This window comes from Apodemus sylvaticus, chromosome 2, assembly GCF_947179515.1.
Source record: "Apodemus sylvaticus chromosome 2, mApoSyl1.1, whole genome shotgun sequence".
In the NCBI taxonomy this organism is placed as follows: Eukaryota; Metazoa; Chordata; class Mammalia; order Rodentia; family Muridae; genus Apodemus; species Apodemus sylvaticus.
Window position 1 is genome coordinate 180,561,959 of NC_067473.1, and position 19,373 is coordinate 180,581,331.

The 19,373-nt window shown below is 39.4% G+C and overlaps 1 protein-coding gene across 1 annotated transcript in view; it reads right to left on the reverse strand.

The window, feature by feature from the left end:
• Positions 1-286: 286 nt before the first annotated feature.
• The window catches only part of Gys2 (glycogen synthase 2), a 42,353-nt gene continuing 23,266 nt past the window's right edge, over positions 287-19,373 (reverse strand). Inside the window, exons 12-17 of the mRNA XM_052172765.1 lie at positions 19,067-19,193; positions 6,169-6,264; positions 4,787-4,950; positions 3,964-4,044; positions 1,054-1,298; positions 287-497 (exon numbers count right to left, since the gene is read on the reverse strand). Coding sequence (XP_052028725.1) covers positions 1,074-1,298; positions 3,964-4,044; positions 4,787-4,950; positions 6,169-6,264; positions 19,067-19,193 — 693 coding nt within the window. The 3' untranslated portion in view covers positions 287-497; positions 1,054-1,073. The remainder of the gene's footprint in view (positions 498-1,053; positions 1,299-3,963; positions 4,045-4,786; positions 4,951-6,168; positions 6,265-19,066; positions 19,194-19,373) is intronic.

The following is a 19,373-nucleotide window of genomic DNA, read 5'->3' on the forward strand; positions in this document are numbered from 1 at the left end:
AGTCAGTTATGAAAGAATGAAATGGGTGAATCTGTGGTCTGTTGCTATATTTGACATACATCTGCTTAGGTACAATCATTCAACTGTCCCCTTAAATATATCACAGGACATGTTAGGGAAATCGCTCCTACTACATCTGAGCAAATTTCTTCATTTTCTACCTTTTTTGTTGTTTTTAATAGCACTATTCACAAGTGCTCCTCCTCATGTGGTATTCTGATTTCTGAAACATTTTAAGCAGGATATTACCAAAGAAAATAAGATCTACAAACAGTGACACATTGACTCATTTGAATTTGGGGATTTATTATCTATAACAGATTGAAATTTCCAATTAGACCACAAAAGTACCGTTACAGTAAGGGGACACACGTCGGTGGCTACAAGTTACTACCGATGAACTAGACGCAGATTCTAGATTTAGACTGCAAATATCTGTCGGCATGCATCGGGATCTGGGCTCGGGGCAGCTCGCTCTCTTGTGGACTTTGAATCATCTGCAGAGCAAAATGGAAATTCATGGCTTTAATGCACATTATCAAAGAATAACCAAGCCTCAGTTATCTAAAATATATGAGTCACATAATCATAGTTATGGTTCTATTTCTGCTGGAAGAGATTGATTTGGAATAGAGAAGTGTTATAAACATTAATCAAAGAATTATGACGATAATGCTGTAAAAATCAGTAGCTAGAATTTTTCTGATCTTTTACATTAACCATTATTTTTTTATGTAGAGTACTACTCTATAGCCCAAGCTGGTCTTCCAATTATGGCAATCCTCCTGCCCCAGCCTTCTGAGTGCTAGGATTACAGGTGTGAGTTAGCATCTCCAGCTAAATTAGCCATCTTTAAAATGCCTCCAGTCCTGCCCCTTTAAACATACCCCTCATCTCTAAATATACAGGGACAATAAGACCCAAAGATAAAAATGTAGGTTTTATTCCAAATTACAAAATTGTCATTCACTAACTCTCTTCCGTTCTTTTCCGGCAGAGAATAGATTCCATTGCGATTTTTAGAGGAATCTCATGCTCAGAGGAACACCCAACCTCACTTCATTTGAGCTCAGTCAGTTCTTGTATTCTCCATGAAGCTTTTTCTTCCCCTTTGGAACGTGGTTCAGAGAAAACGGTGACTTGATATTTAGCCGGTCCCGCTCAGCCTCCTCTTCCTCATCGTACCTCTCATCCTCATCTCCTTCGTTTTCCACATCACTGCTCTGAGGACTGGAGGCCTGCGATCCTGACGGAGAAGGCGGCACTGAGGAGGGCCTAGGGTACCTAAAGCCATCTGTCTGTTGAGGACAAAGGAGGCACGAACATTAAAAAAGACTTTTTGGTTTTCTCTTTCTTTCTTTCTTTTTGTTCTTTAAAGATTTATTTATTATATATAATAAATAAATACACTGTAGCTGCCTTTCGACACTCCAGAAGAGGGTGTTAGATCTCATTAATGATGGTTGTGAGCCACCATGTGGTTGCTGGGATTTGAACTCAGGACCTTAGGAAGATCAGTCAGTGCTCTTAACCGCTGAGCCATCTCTCCAGCCCCACTTCTTGGCTCTCTCTCTCTCTCTCTCTCTCTCTCTCTCTCTCTCTCTCTCTCTCTCTCTCTCTCTCTCTCTCTCTCTCTCTCTCTCTCTCTCTCTCTCTCTCTCCCTCTCTCTCCCTTTGTTTTATTGGTTGTTGTTGAAACAGGGTCCCTCTATATAGCCCTGGCTGTCCTGGAACTAAAAATACTCACAAAACTCCACCTGCCTTTGCCTACACCCTTGACTGGTTTTATCTTTCTTAATGTAATAGTCTTTAACATTTTTAAATTTCATTATTAACATACACACAGACACACACACACACACACACAGAGGGAGAGAGAAACAGAGAGAGAGAGAGAGAGAGAGAGAATGAGAATGCACAAGTGATTATAAATACAGGTGAGAACATCAGATTCTCCAGGGCTGAAGTAACTTGCGATCACTCCTTGAGAAGCACTGGCAACTGAACTCTAAAGTTCAGTTGTTGCAGTTCCTCTGAAAGTGCAACAAACACTCTTAACTGATGAGCTACCTCTGACTTCTTGGTTTTCAATAATGCAGACAGTACCAATGCTAATTCAATAGTGTCTAGATAGTCAGCTGTGATCCATCAGATCCTCATGAACTTTGATGCTGATACTATCACTGCTAAGATCGATTTATTAAACACGAAGTTATCTTTGATTAAGCATTAAAGCGTACCAAGTGCTACACTGTTTATAATAATTGCATATAATTGTAAACTGTGTAATTTAATATTTTAGCAATATTCTCGTAAACTTGTTCTTCCTGCTTCCCCTCTGAGAGAGACAGAGATAGACAGAGAGAGACAGAGATAGTCAGACAGACAGACAAAGTAAATGACTTGCTGGAGGCTCCAGCATGTATATGGTACAATGAAACTCAGTTCCAGATCTGTGACAACCCAGGGTCTTTCTTTAGTCTCACCTGTATTGCCCTGTCATCTTTCAGATATTTTGAGAAAGTTCCAGGGCATAGGCCACCACCAGCTACCACCAGAGAGGATCTGGATGGCTGGGTGTCTTCACTGATTCCTGAGATTGTACCAATTGCATCATTTTGCTTCGTGAGAAAATATCACAAGGTTTCAGTAACACTGCCCAGCTAGCTCAGAGTCATTGAGAAAGCTCAATTGACAAACCCACACTGAACATCAACTGTGCATCATGGAGCACAATGCCACCAAAGACATAGCTTAGCTAGAGTGTCCCTGCCTCATAGAGTGTGCGTGCTTGGAAGGCCCTGGTCAACTTCTCTCTCAGTCATCTGTGTATGTCCTTATTATGTCACACACAGAGCCCCTTCAAGCTCCTGGTATTTTGTCTGAAAGCAGGAAAGGAAGTGGAGTAAGAATAAGCCACCACCCGCTACACACTAAAGGAGACTGTCACTCCCTCATGATCTGAATCAGCTCGTGACAGTTTCCTTAGAGAGGGGCAGGCCAAATGACTCCCATCCTTCTATGGTAAAATACTAATTAATTCCCCACAACCAGGTGCATACACGTGGCACCAATTGGACTCAGAGGGTCAGGGGGAGGAGAAGGAAGGAAAGGGAAAAAGGAGGAAGAGGAGGGGAAACCGTGAAGTTGGTGTGTGGAAGGGAGGGGGAGGTGATCTAAATATGCTTTACTCATGTGTGAAATTATCAAGGAATTTATTGTAAGAGCTGAACCTGCACTTAGGAGTAAAAGCTAAATACTTATTAATTGAATAAAATATAAATGGGTGAATGGAGCTGTGTCAGGAAGTGAGGTGTATCTTTAGGTAAATGAGGAACCCAGCCCTCCCAGTGCTCACATGGATGCAAGGCTAAAAAGTGTAGTCCTTGGATTGGTGTGCAGATTCCAGCAGGGACTAATCACGCTGTAGAGAAAAGCCTGGGCACTGCTTCAAGGCGTGTCCCATCTTCCATCTTTAGAAGAGCTCATGTGTGAGCTAGGGTAGTTTCACTGATAGAGATGTCTGATTGGACATTAGAAGAAGACTCCTGTAGGCTGTGCTGAAGGGTCATAAACAGGCATGGGGTCCAATTCCTCCTCTGAGCTTGAATTGTCTCTATTTGACTCTTGCCAAGTGGCCATTCTAAATTAAAACACTTGTCTAGATAGAGAGATGCCTCCTGTTAGGTCAACCCACTCTGTTGTTGGATAACTCTCAGGAGAAGGGGAGAGTGACAGAACCTACGAGCATCAAGGCAGGGAGAGTAGTAATTCAGACATACTTCTCTGATGGCGTGGATTAGCCATCTGGACATGTGTGCCTCAATTCCTCACTTTGACTCGATACTTATAAGGCACACGGTTGGCATATTTTGTTACTCTCAGATTCAAACCTTCATTTGAAATGACAAATTAGAAATGTCATTTTTATAAAAGGCAACAGCACACACAGTAAGTATTTACCGTTGGTGGTGATGTGGGCTCCAGGTGGAACTTGTCTGGAAAAGCCCTACTCAATGTCAAGTGTCTGGCATGCTGGTAATACTGTCAAGAGAAAGCCAGTTTACACATCAAAATCACATTAGCTATGTTAATAACCAAGCTATAATATAAGCTTCTATGTTCCTAACCCTGAAATATGTATGTCAGTATTAATTGATATGCAAAACTTATTATCTTTTGATATTTTACCCTGTCAGACATTGCATTGACCAATAGCTAGTTGTATATGTGAAGTCAGGGAATCTATGTGTCTCAAGTTTGAGAATAAATGAAGAAATGACCATCTATAATTTTATTACCTGTCAATATACATGCCCAGAAATACCGCAAAACATTGAGGAAGATCAGCTGTGCTGGCCAAGCTGAACTCTGGATTGAATGCAAACTGAATAAAAATTGCTTTCATTTTAAAATATCTAGATACTGGACACTAACCCTGCCTAGACCTAGATAAGAAACAAAACCTCCCAGTCCCTGACACTCCTGTTCAAACGAGGTAGTGACGTTAACTAGTTAATGTCACGAGGTCATGGAGAGCAGCAACATTGGGTGCAGATACTCAACAGGTGGCTGTACCTATTTTTTGACCAGAAGAACTCACTACGACGTGAAAAGCATACTAGAAGAAAGCAAAGTTACTTTGCTTAGTATTAAACCACTCGGTTTTAAGATAGGTAGACACCTGGGTACTGAGTTGATTTTATACATTGTAACCAGAGGCAAGATTCCCATCCTGAAGGATAATTGCCACCCGCTCCTCTGCACTCCTGAGGAACTTGCTTACTCTGCCGAGGTATCTCCAGTCCAGGAGATCTGAAAGCCTCTCTGTGCGGTTCCTCTGGATGATTCTTTGGCGGCGTGACTGTTTACAAAACCCGTAGAGAAACTGAGTCAGCTGGTTGCAAGAATCATCTGGAGAGCGAAAGCGTCTGTCGACGATGTAAATACCTGAAGAACGCACACACGAGTCAAAGCACAACTTCCAACCTGGAGCTAAGGAACATTGCTCCTCTCTTCTTTATTACGTCAGGTTCCACCAAAGACCATGACCAGACTGCCACCCATTATTCCCCTGCCTCAGCTACAAAGTGGTCTTTATCCTTTCCTCCTTAATGTTATATGTTTCCATAATATTTATTAAATTATTATTTATTTTTATTTCATGTGTATTGGTCCTTTGCCTGCCTTTATGTCTGTGTAAAGGTGTTGCATCCCCTGGAACTAGAGTTACAGGCAGTTGTGAGCTGCCATATGGGTACTGGAAATTGAAATCTGGTCCTCTGGAAGAGCAGCCAGTGGTCTTAACCGCTGAACCATCTATCCAGCCCATTTTCTAAGATCTTCTAATTATTAAAACCTACCAGCAAACCTCTGCCAACACAGCAGATCTTACCTTAAAAAAATATCAAGCCCTCTGGGTCAGTAATTCTCTATTAATTGTAATTAACCAGAAACACTAGGTGGAATCTAATACCAGGTCCCTTCTCCCAAACTCTGTGTTCCCACTTACAACCTCTAAGCTGCCTCCTACAGTCTCAACAGCCAAGGCACAGAGACCAAATGCTAGATACACAATGAAACAAGAATTCTCCTACAGTCTTAAATAAATGATTTTTTTACTACCTCAGTATACAGATATTTAAAAGAATAAGTGTTCGCATACAGTTGTTCTCAACCTTCCTAATGCTGTGACCTTTTACTACAGTTCCTCATGCTGTGGTGACCTTCAACTATAAAATTATTTTTGTTGCTACTTCATAGCTGTAATTTTGCTACCATTATGAATCATAACATAAATATCTCATACTCAGGATATCTGATATGCAACCCTTGTGAAAGGGTTCTTGGACACACAGGTGCTATAAGCGAACTAATATGTATACTCCAATAATGCATTATTGCTCCTAGGACTTAAAAAAAAATCTTATCACTACCATCACTACCATCAAGAAATTAAAGATAAAGGCAAAGTTTGCTCAAGGTCTGCCCTGTTGCAACTCTTCTTGGGGGCAGTATATTCAATATTATGAACATTCTTTTCTATGGATCTCTACTTAAATCTACTTTTAATTAAACAAGAAATACAAACTTTAGTTTCATTCCAAGACAGTTTTAGAGGTATGCCCCGTGAAGACCCTGAAGTCACAATGGAAAGGAAAATCTCACCGTATGCAGTAGGGTCAGCCACGTGCTCCTGCACGAAACACCCGAAACCAGAGAGGTTTGTCGTCACACTGGGGATACCCATCACTGTGCATTCAGCTGCCAGAGAGTGGAGCAAGAATTAGCTTCAGACCTGCTTCCAATCCTCACATGCATGTGGAGAGGTCTTGTCTGCCTCACTGTAGCCATCTTTACTCCCTGCCAGGGATGACACTAAGCCTCATCTGCACCCATGGCACAGGCAATCTTGAAAACCACCCTGAGAAGTGTGGCTGGCATCATCCCTGTCTGACAGGCAAGGGAATCAAAGCATGGGGAATGGCTGCAACTTGGCCGCTTCCCAGAATCGGGGACATGGCAAAGCTGGGATTTGAAGGGAGACATCCAGTCCTAGAGCTCTTGCTGGGACCTGCTGCTCTCTGCTGTCTGAGCCCAACTGGTTACTTTCGTGTTTACTTTTGTTCTGTTCTGAGCTTGTGACTCTGCTTTGTGACTTTACTGAGGTGTGCGTTTAGATACAGCCAGGTTCTCTGCTACTTTAATCTTCTCAACATATAACTATCTACTCTCTATGAAGGTGCAAGGAATTCATGGTTTTAGTCTTCCCTTACCTTTTGATCAATACCCGTTTCCTGCAAAATAGCTGCACTATCTCTAAAAATATTCTTCTTTCAAAGATAGCTTTATTTTCTTTGTTCATTTGTGTGTGAGTGTGTGTGAACCTGTGTGTGCACATTCCTATAGATGCCCATGCCTGATATCAAGAAAATGTCCTTAAGTGTTAAATCACCTCACCCATTTAAGCAAGGTCTCTGCATCAACCCCAGAACTTACTGATATGGATAGCATAGCAGGCCAGCTTGCTCTGGGGACCCCCCCCCCCCCACACACACACACCCGATCTACTTCCTCTGAGACTGGAATTACAGGCTTATTGTCACTCTCTTGGGACATTTGGTGGGTTCTGGGGATCTGAATGCCTGGCCTCAGGCATGCATGGCAAGCCTTCTAACTCTAGAGCTATCTCCTTACCCAACATCTCCATTTTAAACAAGTAATCTATCTTTATTTGATTATGGAAATAGCTTTGGTTCTTGAGAGGAGATGGGTGTAAAAGTTGTGCCTGTTACGTTTGGTGTGGTGCAGCTTAGACCACAGCTTTGTCCCTCTGCTTGTGAATCTTTCCTCTTGGTTCAGTTCTTCAGCCACACAGCAGTGTTTTTTACTTTTAGGGAGGTGCCAGAAGGAATGTGCATGGGGATTACCAACTTCTTTGAAATCTCCTGAAAATTTTGGAACTCCTCCTGGGAATAATTCATATACTTCACATTCATCTTTGCTTAAAACATCATGAGATTAAAAAAAAAACCCTATTTTTCTCATTTAGTAATTTACCAATACATTTTGTAGTGAAAGCCAGGGAACCATAAACGCTCAGTGTATTTCCCTTGAATGAATTTAATAAAGTAAGAGTTTCTTGAGCTTTCTCAAAGCACAGTGCTAGTGTCTTAACTTGCAATAATATAAATTGCTGTGCCAAACACCATGACCTCAAGAATCTTGGAGAGGAAAGGTTATATCTCACAGTCCATGCTGAAGGGATAAACTCCTCATTTGGGAGGCACCTGAAGGCAGGAACTGAAGCAAAGGAATACTGCTTACTGGTTTGCTACCCATGGCTGCTTTCATATACAACCCAGGCCTAGCTGATCAGGACTGGCACCACCCACATTGGGCTGGATCCTCCCATATCAATCATTAGTAATAAAAATTTCCTATAAACTTGGCTTACATACAGTCCAATTTGATAGAAGTATCCTCTCAAGCAAGGTTCCCTTTTTTCAAATACCTAGCTTGTATCTAGTTGACAAAAAAAAATTAACCAGCACAGTTGGCTTTAATGACTGTTTTCTATAGTTAGAATAGCACTATTTAATTTTATTATAAAAATAAATTAAATTAGAGATTATGTAATATGAGAAGGCAAAATTATACCACAGGAAAGATTGTTTTTCTTCAAGTATCAGTTTAGAAAAGTTAGAAAATAACTAACCCTCTTTGCTATCAGAATCAATACTCCCCGACTCCCATTCATTGCTCTGCTCCAGACCCCAATTCCAGCAGCTATCACCTGCCCAAACACAGATCATGCATGCCAGAAGACCAGGACCTAACTTAGCAGAGACTCCCTGCTAGAGCAAAGACTACACCAGGCATGACAACTACAACTTACAATTCAGGTGGAGACTGCTGACTGAATCAGAGGCCATGTAGGTCTCTATAATACTAGTCCTCAATCCTGGAGCAGACACTCTTTACTTGACAAGAAACCACAGTAACCACAAGAACTCTAGCCTCCAACTTGGGTGGAGACCTCTACTCAACCACAGGCTCACAGGCCAGAAGACAAGAGAGGAAAAGAAGACCAAGAAACAAAATACCCCTCCAACAAAGACAAACCCAGAAATTGACACCTAGACCTATAATCACCCTAAATTCAGTTGTACATAATCAAAAACAGCCAGTACAATATGTTACCAACAGAACCCAGCTGTACTACTACAGAAAATCCTGAATATTCTAACACAGATGAAACACAAGAGAAAAAGAACTTTAAAACCAACTTTTATGAAGATGACAGAGAAGATCCTTAAAGAAGAAAAGAATAAAGCCCTTAAAGAAATCAAGGAAAAGACAAAGGGAAAATGAAAGAAAATGAGTAAGCCCCTCCCTTAAAGAAAGCCAAGAAAAAGCACAGTTGAAGTAAATGAATAAAACAGTTTAAGACATGAAAATAGAAATAATAGCAATAAAGAAAACCCAAACTGAGGGAATCCTGGAAATGAAAATTCTAAGGAAATAAACAGGAATTGCAAGTGAAAGCATTGCCAACAGAATAGAAGAGATGGAAGAAAGAAACTCAGGTGTTGAAGATATAAGAAATAGATACATCTGTCAAAGAAAATGTTACATCTAAAAATTTCCTGACATGAAACATCCAAGAAATCTGGGACACTATGAAAAGACCAAACCTACAAATAATAGGAAAAGAAAAAGATTCCCAGATCAAAGCCCAGAAAATACTTTCAACAAAATCATAGCAGAAAATTTTCTTAACCTAAAGAAGGAGATGCCTATAAAGGTACCAAAAGCTTACAGAACACCAAATAGATTAAACCAGAAAAGAAAGTCCTGTTGACACATAATAATCAACACATAAAACATATAGAACAAAGAATATTAAAAGATGCAAAGGAAAAGGGTCAAGTAATTTAGACCTATTTTAAGTTGACCTGACTTCTCAGTGGAGACTCTAAAAGCCAGAAGGCCTTGGCCAGATGTGCTATAGACTCTGAGACCACAGATGCCAGCCCAGACTATTATACCTAGAAAAATGTTCAATAACCATACATGGAGAAAACAATATATTCCATGATGTAGTCAAATGTAAAGAGTATTTGTCTACAAATCCAGCCCTACAGAAGACACTACAAAGAAAACTCCAACCTAAGAAGGTTAAATACACCCATGGAGGAAAAAAGACAGGAAATAAATAATTTCATATGGACAAAACCAAAAGGAGGGAAACACACACACACACACACACACGCCACCACCATCACCACCACCACCACCACTACCACCACCAACAACAGCAACAACAAAACAACACGAATTAACAATCATAGGTCATTAATATCTCTCAACATCAATGGACTCAATTCCCCAATAAAAAGACACAAGCTAACAGAGTAGACTCAAAAACAGGATCCATCATTCTGCTGCATACAAGAAACACACCTCAACAACCTTAGAGTAAAGGGTTGGAAAGAGATCTTCCAAGCAAATGGACCCAAGAAGGAAGATGGTATGGCCATTCTAATATTAAACAAAATAGACTTCAAACCAAAATTGATCAAAAGAGATGAAAAAGGTCAGACTCTTCATACTCATCAAAGGGAAGATCCACAAAGATTGACATTTCAATGCTTAACATCTATGCCCTGAATGCAAGGTCACCTATACTTGTAAAAGAGACAATACTAAAGCTTAAATCACACCTCAACACTTGATAGTGCAACTCTATACCAATTCTCACCAATGGACAGTTCATCCAGACAAAAACTAAACAAAGAAATACTGGAGCTAACAGATATTATAAACCAAATGGACCTAATACATATCTACAGAACATTTCACCCAAACACAAAAGGATATACCTTCTGAACACTTCACAGAACTTTTGCCAAAATTAACTATGTACTTGGTCTCAAAGCAAGTCTCAACAGATACAAGAAAATTGTGTAATAGCCCCATGCATGCTATTAGACCAGCACAGATTAAACAATAACAGAAAGCCTACAAACTCATGGAAACTAAACCACTCTCTACTGAATGATTACTAAGTCAGAAAAAAACTAAGAAAGATATTAAAGACTTCCTATATTTTAATGAAAATGAATGAACAACATACCCAAACTTATAGGACACAATGAAAATGGTGTTAAGGGAAAGTTCATAGTACAGACATGAAAACACTGGAGAGATCTCATATTGACAACCTAAGAGCACATCTGAAAGCTATAAGCAAGAAGAATAGATGGCAAGAAATAACCAAACTGGGGGCTAAAATCAATTAAATAGAAACAAAGAAACAATTCAAAGAATTAATAAAACAAAGAGTTGGTTCTTTGAGAAAATCAATTGGATGGACATACCCTTATCCAAACTAACTAAAAGATGGAGAGAGAATATCCAAATTAACAAAACCAAAGATGAAAAGAGGAGCAAAACCATAGATGCTGAGGGAATCCAAAGACACTTTAGACCACAGTTCAAAACCTGTACTCCACAAAATAGGAAAATCTAAGCAAAATTACTAATTTTCTCAATAGATACCAGTTACCAAAGTTAAATAAATATCATATAAACAAGTTAAAAAGACCAGTAACCCCTAAGAAAATAGAGCAGTGATGAAAAGTCTCCCAAGCAAACAAAAAGCAGACAGTTTAATGCATGCTTCTACTCAGCACTCAAAGAAGAGTTAATGCCAACAGTTCTCAAGTTATTCCACAAAATAGAAACAGAAGAAACACTGCCAAATTCATTTTATTGGGCCACCCTCACCCTGCTCCATAAACCACATAAAGACTCAACAAAGAAAGAGAATTTCAGGCTAATTTCCCTTATGATCATTGATGTAAAAATATTTAATAAAATACTCGCAAACCAAATCCAAGAACATGTCAAAAACAGCCTCCACCATGATCGAGTAGGCTTCATTCCATAAATACAGGGATGATTTAAAATACAAAAATCTTGTCAATGTAATATACCACACAAACAAGCTGAAAGAAAAAGGATCAGATAAGTATCTCCTTAGATTAAGCCAAAAATAAAATAAAATAAAAATCCTTCAACAAAATGCAACATCCTTTTATGATAAAAGTCTTGGAGAGATTATGGGTACAATGGACATGCCTAACATAAGAAGGACAATTTCCAGCAAGCCTGTAGCCAAAAATCAAATTTAATGGAGGGAAACTCAAAGGAGTCAGGAACAAGACAATGCTGTCCATTTTCTCCATATCTATTCAATATAGTACTTGAAGTTCTAAATAGAGCAATAAGACAACTGAAGGAGATCAAGGGGATATAAATTAGAAAGGAAGAAGTGAAATTATCACAATTTGCAAATATGATAGTATACATAAGCAACCCCAGAAATTTTATCAGGGAACTTCTAAAACTGATAAACACCTTCAGCAAAGTGGCTAGACAAAAGATCAACTCAAGTAATCAGCAGCCCTCCTATATACAAATGAAAAATGTGTTGAGGAAAAAAAGTCAGGACAACAACCATAACAGTAGCCACCAACAATATAAAATATCATGGAGCGACCCTGACCAAGCAGGTGAAAGACTTGCATGACAAAAACTTCAAGTCTTTGAAGAAAGAAATATGAAGAGGATAACAGAAGATCGAAAGATTTCCCATGCTCGTGGATTTAGGTAGGATTAACAGGAAAAAAATGCCCATTCTACCAACTGAACACAATCCCCATCAAAATTCCCACATCATTCTATACAGACTTTTGAAGGACAGTACTCAAATCCATACTTCAAATTCATACGGAAAACAACAACAACAACAACAACAACAACAACAAAAAGACAAAGGATAGTTAAGGAATGGAGGGTTGGCTCAGCAGTTAAGAGCATTGACTGCTCTTCCAGAGGTCCTGAGTTCAATTTTCAGCAACCACTTCATGGCTCATAACCATCTGTAATGGGATCTGATGCCCTCTTCTGGTGTGTCTGAAGACAGCTACAGTGTACTCATACATAAAATAAATAAATATTTAAAAAAAAAAACAAAAATAAAGGCTAGCTAAAAGAATCTTGAACAATAAAAGAACTTCCAGAAGTATTACCATTCCTGATTTCAAGCTGTTCTACAGAGCTATAGTTATAAAAACTACATAATATTGGCATAAAAACAAACATATTGATCAATGGAATCTATTTGAAGTCCTAGTTGTAAATCCACACATCTATGGACACCTGAGAAAGAAGCCATAAATACACAATGAAAAAAAAACCCATCTTCAACAAATGGTGCTGGTGTCACTGGATATCGGGATATAGAAGAATGCAAATAGATTCATACTTATAACTTTGCATAAAATTCAACTCCAAGTGGATCAAAGACTTCAACATAAAACCAGACACACTGAACCAGATAGAAAAGAAAGTATGAATAGTTTCAATCACATCTGCACAGGAGATAACTTTCTGAACAGAACATTCATAGCACAGGCACTAACATCAACAATTAATACATGGGCACTTATCAAACTGAAAAGTCTTCTATAAAGCAAAGGATATTGTCAATAGGACAAAATGGGGAAAGATTTTCAACTTTCTATATCTGATAGATGGCTAATATTCAAAATATACAAAGAATTCAAGAAAGTAGACATCAACAAACCAAATAAACCAATTAAAAATGGGGTACAGATCTAAACAGAGAATTCTCAACAGAGGAATCTCAAATAATCCAGTTAAAAATGGGGCACAGATCTAAACAGAGACATCTCAACAGAGGAGTCTCAAATGGATGAGAAATATTTAAAGAAATGTTCAACATCCTCAGTCATCAGGAAAGTGCAAATCAAAACTGCTTGGAGATTCCATCTTATACTTGTCAGAATAGCTAAGACAAAAATCACAAGTGACAGCTCCTGCTGGCAAGGATGTGGAGCAAGATCATTCCTCCATTTCATATAAGAGTGAAAACTTGCACAGGCACTATAGAGATCACTATGGCTGTTCCTCAGAAAACTGGGTATTGATCTACCTCAAGACCCAGACATACCACTCTCAGGCATATACTCAAAAGATGGTTTATCCTACCACAAGGACACTTGCTCAACATAGCAGCCTTATTCATAATAGTCTAGAAATTGGAAATAACCTAGATGTCCCTCAACCAAAGAATGGATGAAGAAAATGTAGTACATTTACACTGTGGAATATTATTCAGCTCTTTACAAAATGACATCATGAAATTTGCACACAAATGGAACTAGAAAAAACATCACCTTAAGTGATGCAATCCATACCAAGAAAGACGAGCATGATATGTACTCAAGTATAAGTGGATGTTAGCTGTTAACTGAAGGATAATCATGCTGAAATCCACAGACGAGAGGCTAAGTAACATGGAGGGCTCTAGCAGGGATGCATGAATCTCTCTGGGAAGAGGAAATGTAATAGATTATGTGGGTGGACTGGGGGGATCTGGGGATGGGAACAGGAAGGATCAGGTTGGGGAAGGGAATGAAGGAGGGAGAGGAAAGGGAGAGATCACTGGAATTCAGGGGCATTAGGGAGCAATGTGGGTACCTAGTGCAATGGAAACTTCCTGGAAACAATGAGGGTGACCCTAACAAAGACTTTTAGTAATGGGGAATATGGTGCCTGAACTGGCCATCTTCTGAAAGCAGGTAGGCATCCCATAGTGGAATTAGGACAACAACGCCGGCAGGAAACTTCTGATCCACAACCTGTCTTGCCTGCAAGATGTGCTGGGGCAATTTTGACTCAGAGCTTGTGGGAGTGGACAGTCTGTAACAGGTCCACTCCATGAGAGGGAACTCATGTATAACACTGCCAACATGGCTAGAATCTGGGAGATGGATGGCCCAGAGACCTAGGGAAAAACCAAACATAACTTTCTAATAATCAATAAGTAAAATAACAGTCACTGAAATAATTCCTAATGATATTCTGTTATACTCATAGAATCAATGCCTAGTCCAATTGTCATCAGAGACACTTCCTCTAACAGTTGATTGGAACTGATACAGAGACCCACAGACAAACTTTAGGCAGAGCTCAGAGAACCCCGAAAAAGAGGAGTGAGGAAAGACTATAGGAACCAGAGAGGGTGGGGATGGATACAAGGAGAACATAGCCTGCAGAATCAACTAAGCAGGGCTCATAGGAGCTCACAGAGACTGAAGCAGCAATTACAGAGCCTGTTTAAGTCTAACCTAGGTCCTCTGCATATATGTAGTGGTTGTTCATCTTGGAGTTTTTGTGGGACTTTTAACAGTGAGAGTGGGGGCTGTGTCTGACTGATTTGCCTACTCCTGGGACCCTTTTCCTCTTACTGATTTGCCATGTCCAGCCTTGATATGAGGGTTTGTGCCTAGTCTCACTGTATCTTGTTTATTTATATCTTGTTATGCCATGCTCAGTTGATATCCTTAGGAAGACGACTTCTTCTTCTTCTTCTTCTTCTTCTTCTTCTTCTTCTTCTTCTTCTTCTTCTTCTTCTTCTTCTTCTTTTTATTTAAGGCGAAATGGAGGAGCAGTAGATTTGGGAAAAGCAGAGATGGGAGAACTGGAATTAGTCGAGGGAAGGGAGGCATAGGCCATGATTATTGTATGAGAGAAGAAAAACAGAAAAAGAAAAAAATGAAGGGATAACACCAAATTTTAGAACTATGGGGGAGAAAGGAAAACTAGGTAAACACATCTTTATGTCAACTTTCAGGAAGTAGTCATATTGACTCTGTTAAAGTTTTGATAATTTTAGATTACCCAGGTGGAAGACAGAAACTCTGGGTACAAAGTCACCTAAAAGAGAAGATTCTAATAAAGAAAAGGAAAAATTAAAAAGCAAACTCTCTGTAGTTTGCTTATTCCAGTACTACGGGACCCTTGTGCTGTAATCAGATGGAACTGAAACAGCAGATGAGAAGGTAGCAGGAGAGCCTCTCTACTGCTCATGCTCCGAGGGCCGCAGTATTCTCTCCTTAGAGAGTTTTAGATTCTGTACTTACATCCCAGAATCAATGTATAGGCCTGAGGGCTGGGGCGATGTTTCCCAGGTTAAGAGCACAAGCTGATCTTTCAGACGATCTGGGTGCAGTTCCCAGCATCCACATGGTGGCTCACAACATCTGTAACCCCAGTTCCAGAAGAGCTGACATCCTTTCTGATACCAGATGGCATTTCATGCATGTGCTATGAGCATACATACATACATTCGGACAAGACAACTAGACGAATGAAAGTTTTAAATGTATAGGCATTGTAAAAGTTCTTCTCTTAATAATAATTTGTCCCTTCCCTCACAGCATTTAGCTGTGACCTTCATGGCTGGCAGCCTCCACCCTTCTGCTGGTGTTATCTCCAGCAGGAACCAGGCATGCAGGAACTCCACCAGACCAGTGGCAAGGGCTCTTGACCAGTCTGGGCACAAACTCTACAGCCAGTCCCACAACACCCAAAGGAAGCTCCACTCCCAGGCACTTTTACACTCCCAGGCTCACAGGATCACAGAGACAGCTTGACTCTGAGGAATTCTGACACAACCAGGATCACAGGAAGGACAGGCTCCAGTCATATATAGCAAGGGCAGGTAGCACTAGGGATAACCAGATGGCAGGAGGCAAGCACAAGAACATAAGCAACAGAAATCAAGGCTACTTGGCATCATCACAAGCCAATTCTTCCACCATAGCAAGTCCTGAATACACCATCTCACAATAAAAGCAAGATTCAGATCTAAAATCACTTTGCATAATGATGAAGAAGGACTTTAAGAATGACATAAAAAACTCCCTTAAAGAAATACAGGAGAACACAGGTAAACAGCTAGTATCCCTTAAAGAGGATACACAAAATCCCTTAAAGAATTACAGGAAAACACAATCAAACAGGCAAACCATCCAGGATCTAAAAATGAAGTTGAAACAATAAAGAAATCACAAAGGGAGACAACGCTGGGGATAGAAAATCTAGGAAATAAATCAGGAGTCATAGATGCAAGTATCAACAACAGAATACATGAGATAGAAGAGAGAATCTCAGGTGCAAAAGATACCATAGAAATCATTAACACAACAGTCAAAGACAACACAAAAAGCAAATAACTCCTGACCCAACACATCCAAGAAATCCAGGACACAATGAATAGACCAAACCTAAGCATAATAGGTATAGAAGAGAATGAAGATTCCTAACTTAAAGGGCCAGTAAATATCTTCAACAAAATTATAAAAGAATCTTTCCTAATCTAAAGAAAGAGATGCCCATGGACATACAAGAAGCCTACAGAACTCCAAACAGACTGGACCAGAAAAGAATTTCTTCCTGTCACATAATAATCAAAACCCAAAGTGCACTAAACAAAGAAAGAATATTAAAACCAGTAAGGGAAAAAGGTCAAGTAACATATAAAGGCAGACCTATCAGAATTACACCAGACTTCTTATCAGAGACTAGGGAAGCTAGAAGATACTGACTGAGCAGATGTCATACAGACCCTAAGAGAACACAGATGCCAGGCCAGGATACTATACCCAGTAAAACTCCCAATTATCATAGATGGAGAAATCAAAATATTCTATGAAAAAAACAAATTTATACAATATCTTTCCACAAATTCAGCCCTACAAAGGATAATAGATGGAAAATGCCAACACAAGGAGGGAAACTATACTTGCTTAGAAAAAGCGAGAATGTATTCTTTCAACAAACCCACACAAACATTATTCCACCTCTAACAACAAAAATAACAGGAAGTAGCAATCACTTTTCCTTAATATCTCTTAATATGAAAATTAATATTATCAACATATCCTAATCAATTGAAATTCAAAAATATGAGGAATTAGAAATGTGTTGTCTGTCACCCAGTGGTCTCTCTAATTTGGTAATTGGAGAAATACGTCCAATATTGTACAATCCATATACACTTTCTGTTTGTTTGTACATGACAGTGTCTTACTGTGTATCACATAATAGTCTTGAAATCATGGTTCTCTATCTCGGCTTCTCTATAAGTAGGATTGTTTGTTTGATGTTTTCATACTGTATTATGGTTTTTAGAACAGCTTACATATTTCAAAATTATTTATATAGCCAAAAGAAATTTAGACAATTAATTTAGGAGGTGGCTTGTAAGAGAACAACAAAGTGTGAGACTGAATGTTTTGCTTGATATTTATAACTATTGTATCAATTTTGACGAAGATGACCTTATAAGTTACTTTTTCTGAGAGGAATGTTTTTCAAAATCATCACAGCCAATGGACCAGAATACTATCCTCACCTAATGTCTGTGCCACCCTCCTAGCAGAACCATTGTTCATTGAAAGAGTTGATGAATGACTTGACTTCATGGATAGACCATCTCAATAGACACACCATTTCTTAAATGAATGTAACCTGTTCCCTGTGGGCTGAGAATGATGACAATCACTCAAGTTAAAGAGCTTTGACCATAGCAGGAAATCTGTATCCAAATAACTGTACCTACAATTCATTCCTAAGAACTGTCAACCCTTAGCTTAGCTACTATGGAGGTAAAATCCTTTGGTGATATGAGGGACATTGAAGTACAGCCTTATTACAATGAACTCCAATGTCTAAAAATTGTTCTTATTTTGGGTTTGTACCACAGTAAGAACCAAGATTTGAAGTTCTACTAAAAACAAACCAAACAAACAAACAAAAAGTCTTTCTCTGTTTATGTTCATGTGTTGAATTATAAAAAATAAAAATAAAAATTAGAGAACCAGAAGAGAAAAATGACAAAGAGTAGATTTGAGAATTGACTATTGATCTAAAAAAAAAAAATAGAGATGGCAGAGTTTCTGAATGCAGGATGGCATTGGACACACACTTTCTTAAACTACCTGTCTTTTGAAAGACAAACATGTAGAGGGATTTTCAGGGCCGACTTTTGTTTTACAAAATTGATTTAAATGTTTAAAATATGTTCTTCTGAAATAACTTGTAGAAAGCCATATGGTAAGTCTTCCTATTTTTATCCTAGCTCTATACATTTGGTTCCTACTTCACATTAATGAGATCTATAGAGATAACCAAATAGTATACAATCTTTATAAAACACCATGTTCCTCTTTGGAGCACAGTGAGGGCTGCATACCCACTTAGAAGGCAGCAAACCCCTCTGCGCTGGACTCGCCCGGGTGGTGTCCCGATTCTTAGGTTAGAATCTCCAAAGCATTAAACTGACCCAATGAAAAGGATCCAATCCAAATCATTTTTAAACAAACTGAGAACAAAGCTGCCATAGAAATTTCCGATCAATTTTAACATCACACGAACACATTTTGTTTTGTTTTGTTTTTTTCGAGACAGGGTTTCTCTGTGTAGCCCTGGCTGTCCTGGAACTCACTCTGTAGACCAGGCTGGCCTCGATCTCAAAAATCTGCCTGCCTCTGCCTCCCAAGTGCCGGGATTAAAGACATGTGCCGGGATTAAAGACATGTGCCACCCCCACCCGGCACACATGCACACATTTGAAATAGCATGCAACCAAGTCAGAATCTGCTCACAGTCCACACATATCACATACCTGGCGTGTAACCCCAGGGTTCATAGTATGATGGAAACACCCCAAGGTGACAACCTCGGACAAACTCTTCATAATCCATGGGTAGTAGGGGGCTGGTGGAGGACAGGAATTCTGGATGTAAAATCACCTAAAAAAGAAAGTTCTGATGAAGAAAATAAAGCAAAAAAAAAAAAAAATTCCTCTACGCTTTTCTTACTTCGGTACTAGAGAATCCCGTGTTGTCCATTCAGGGACAGTGGGAAAGATGCGTGGTCGTGAATGTGGACTCTGCCTTCCTCCTCCCTCCACTCCGTGGCTCGAACTCTGC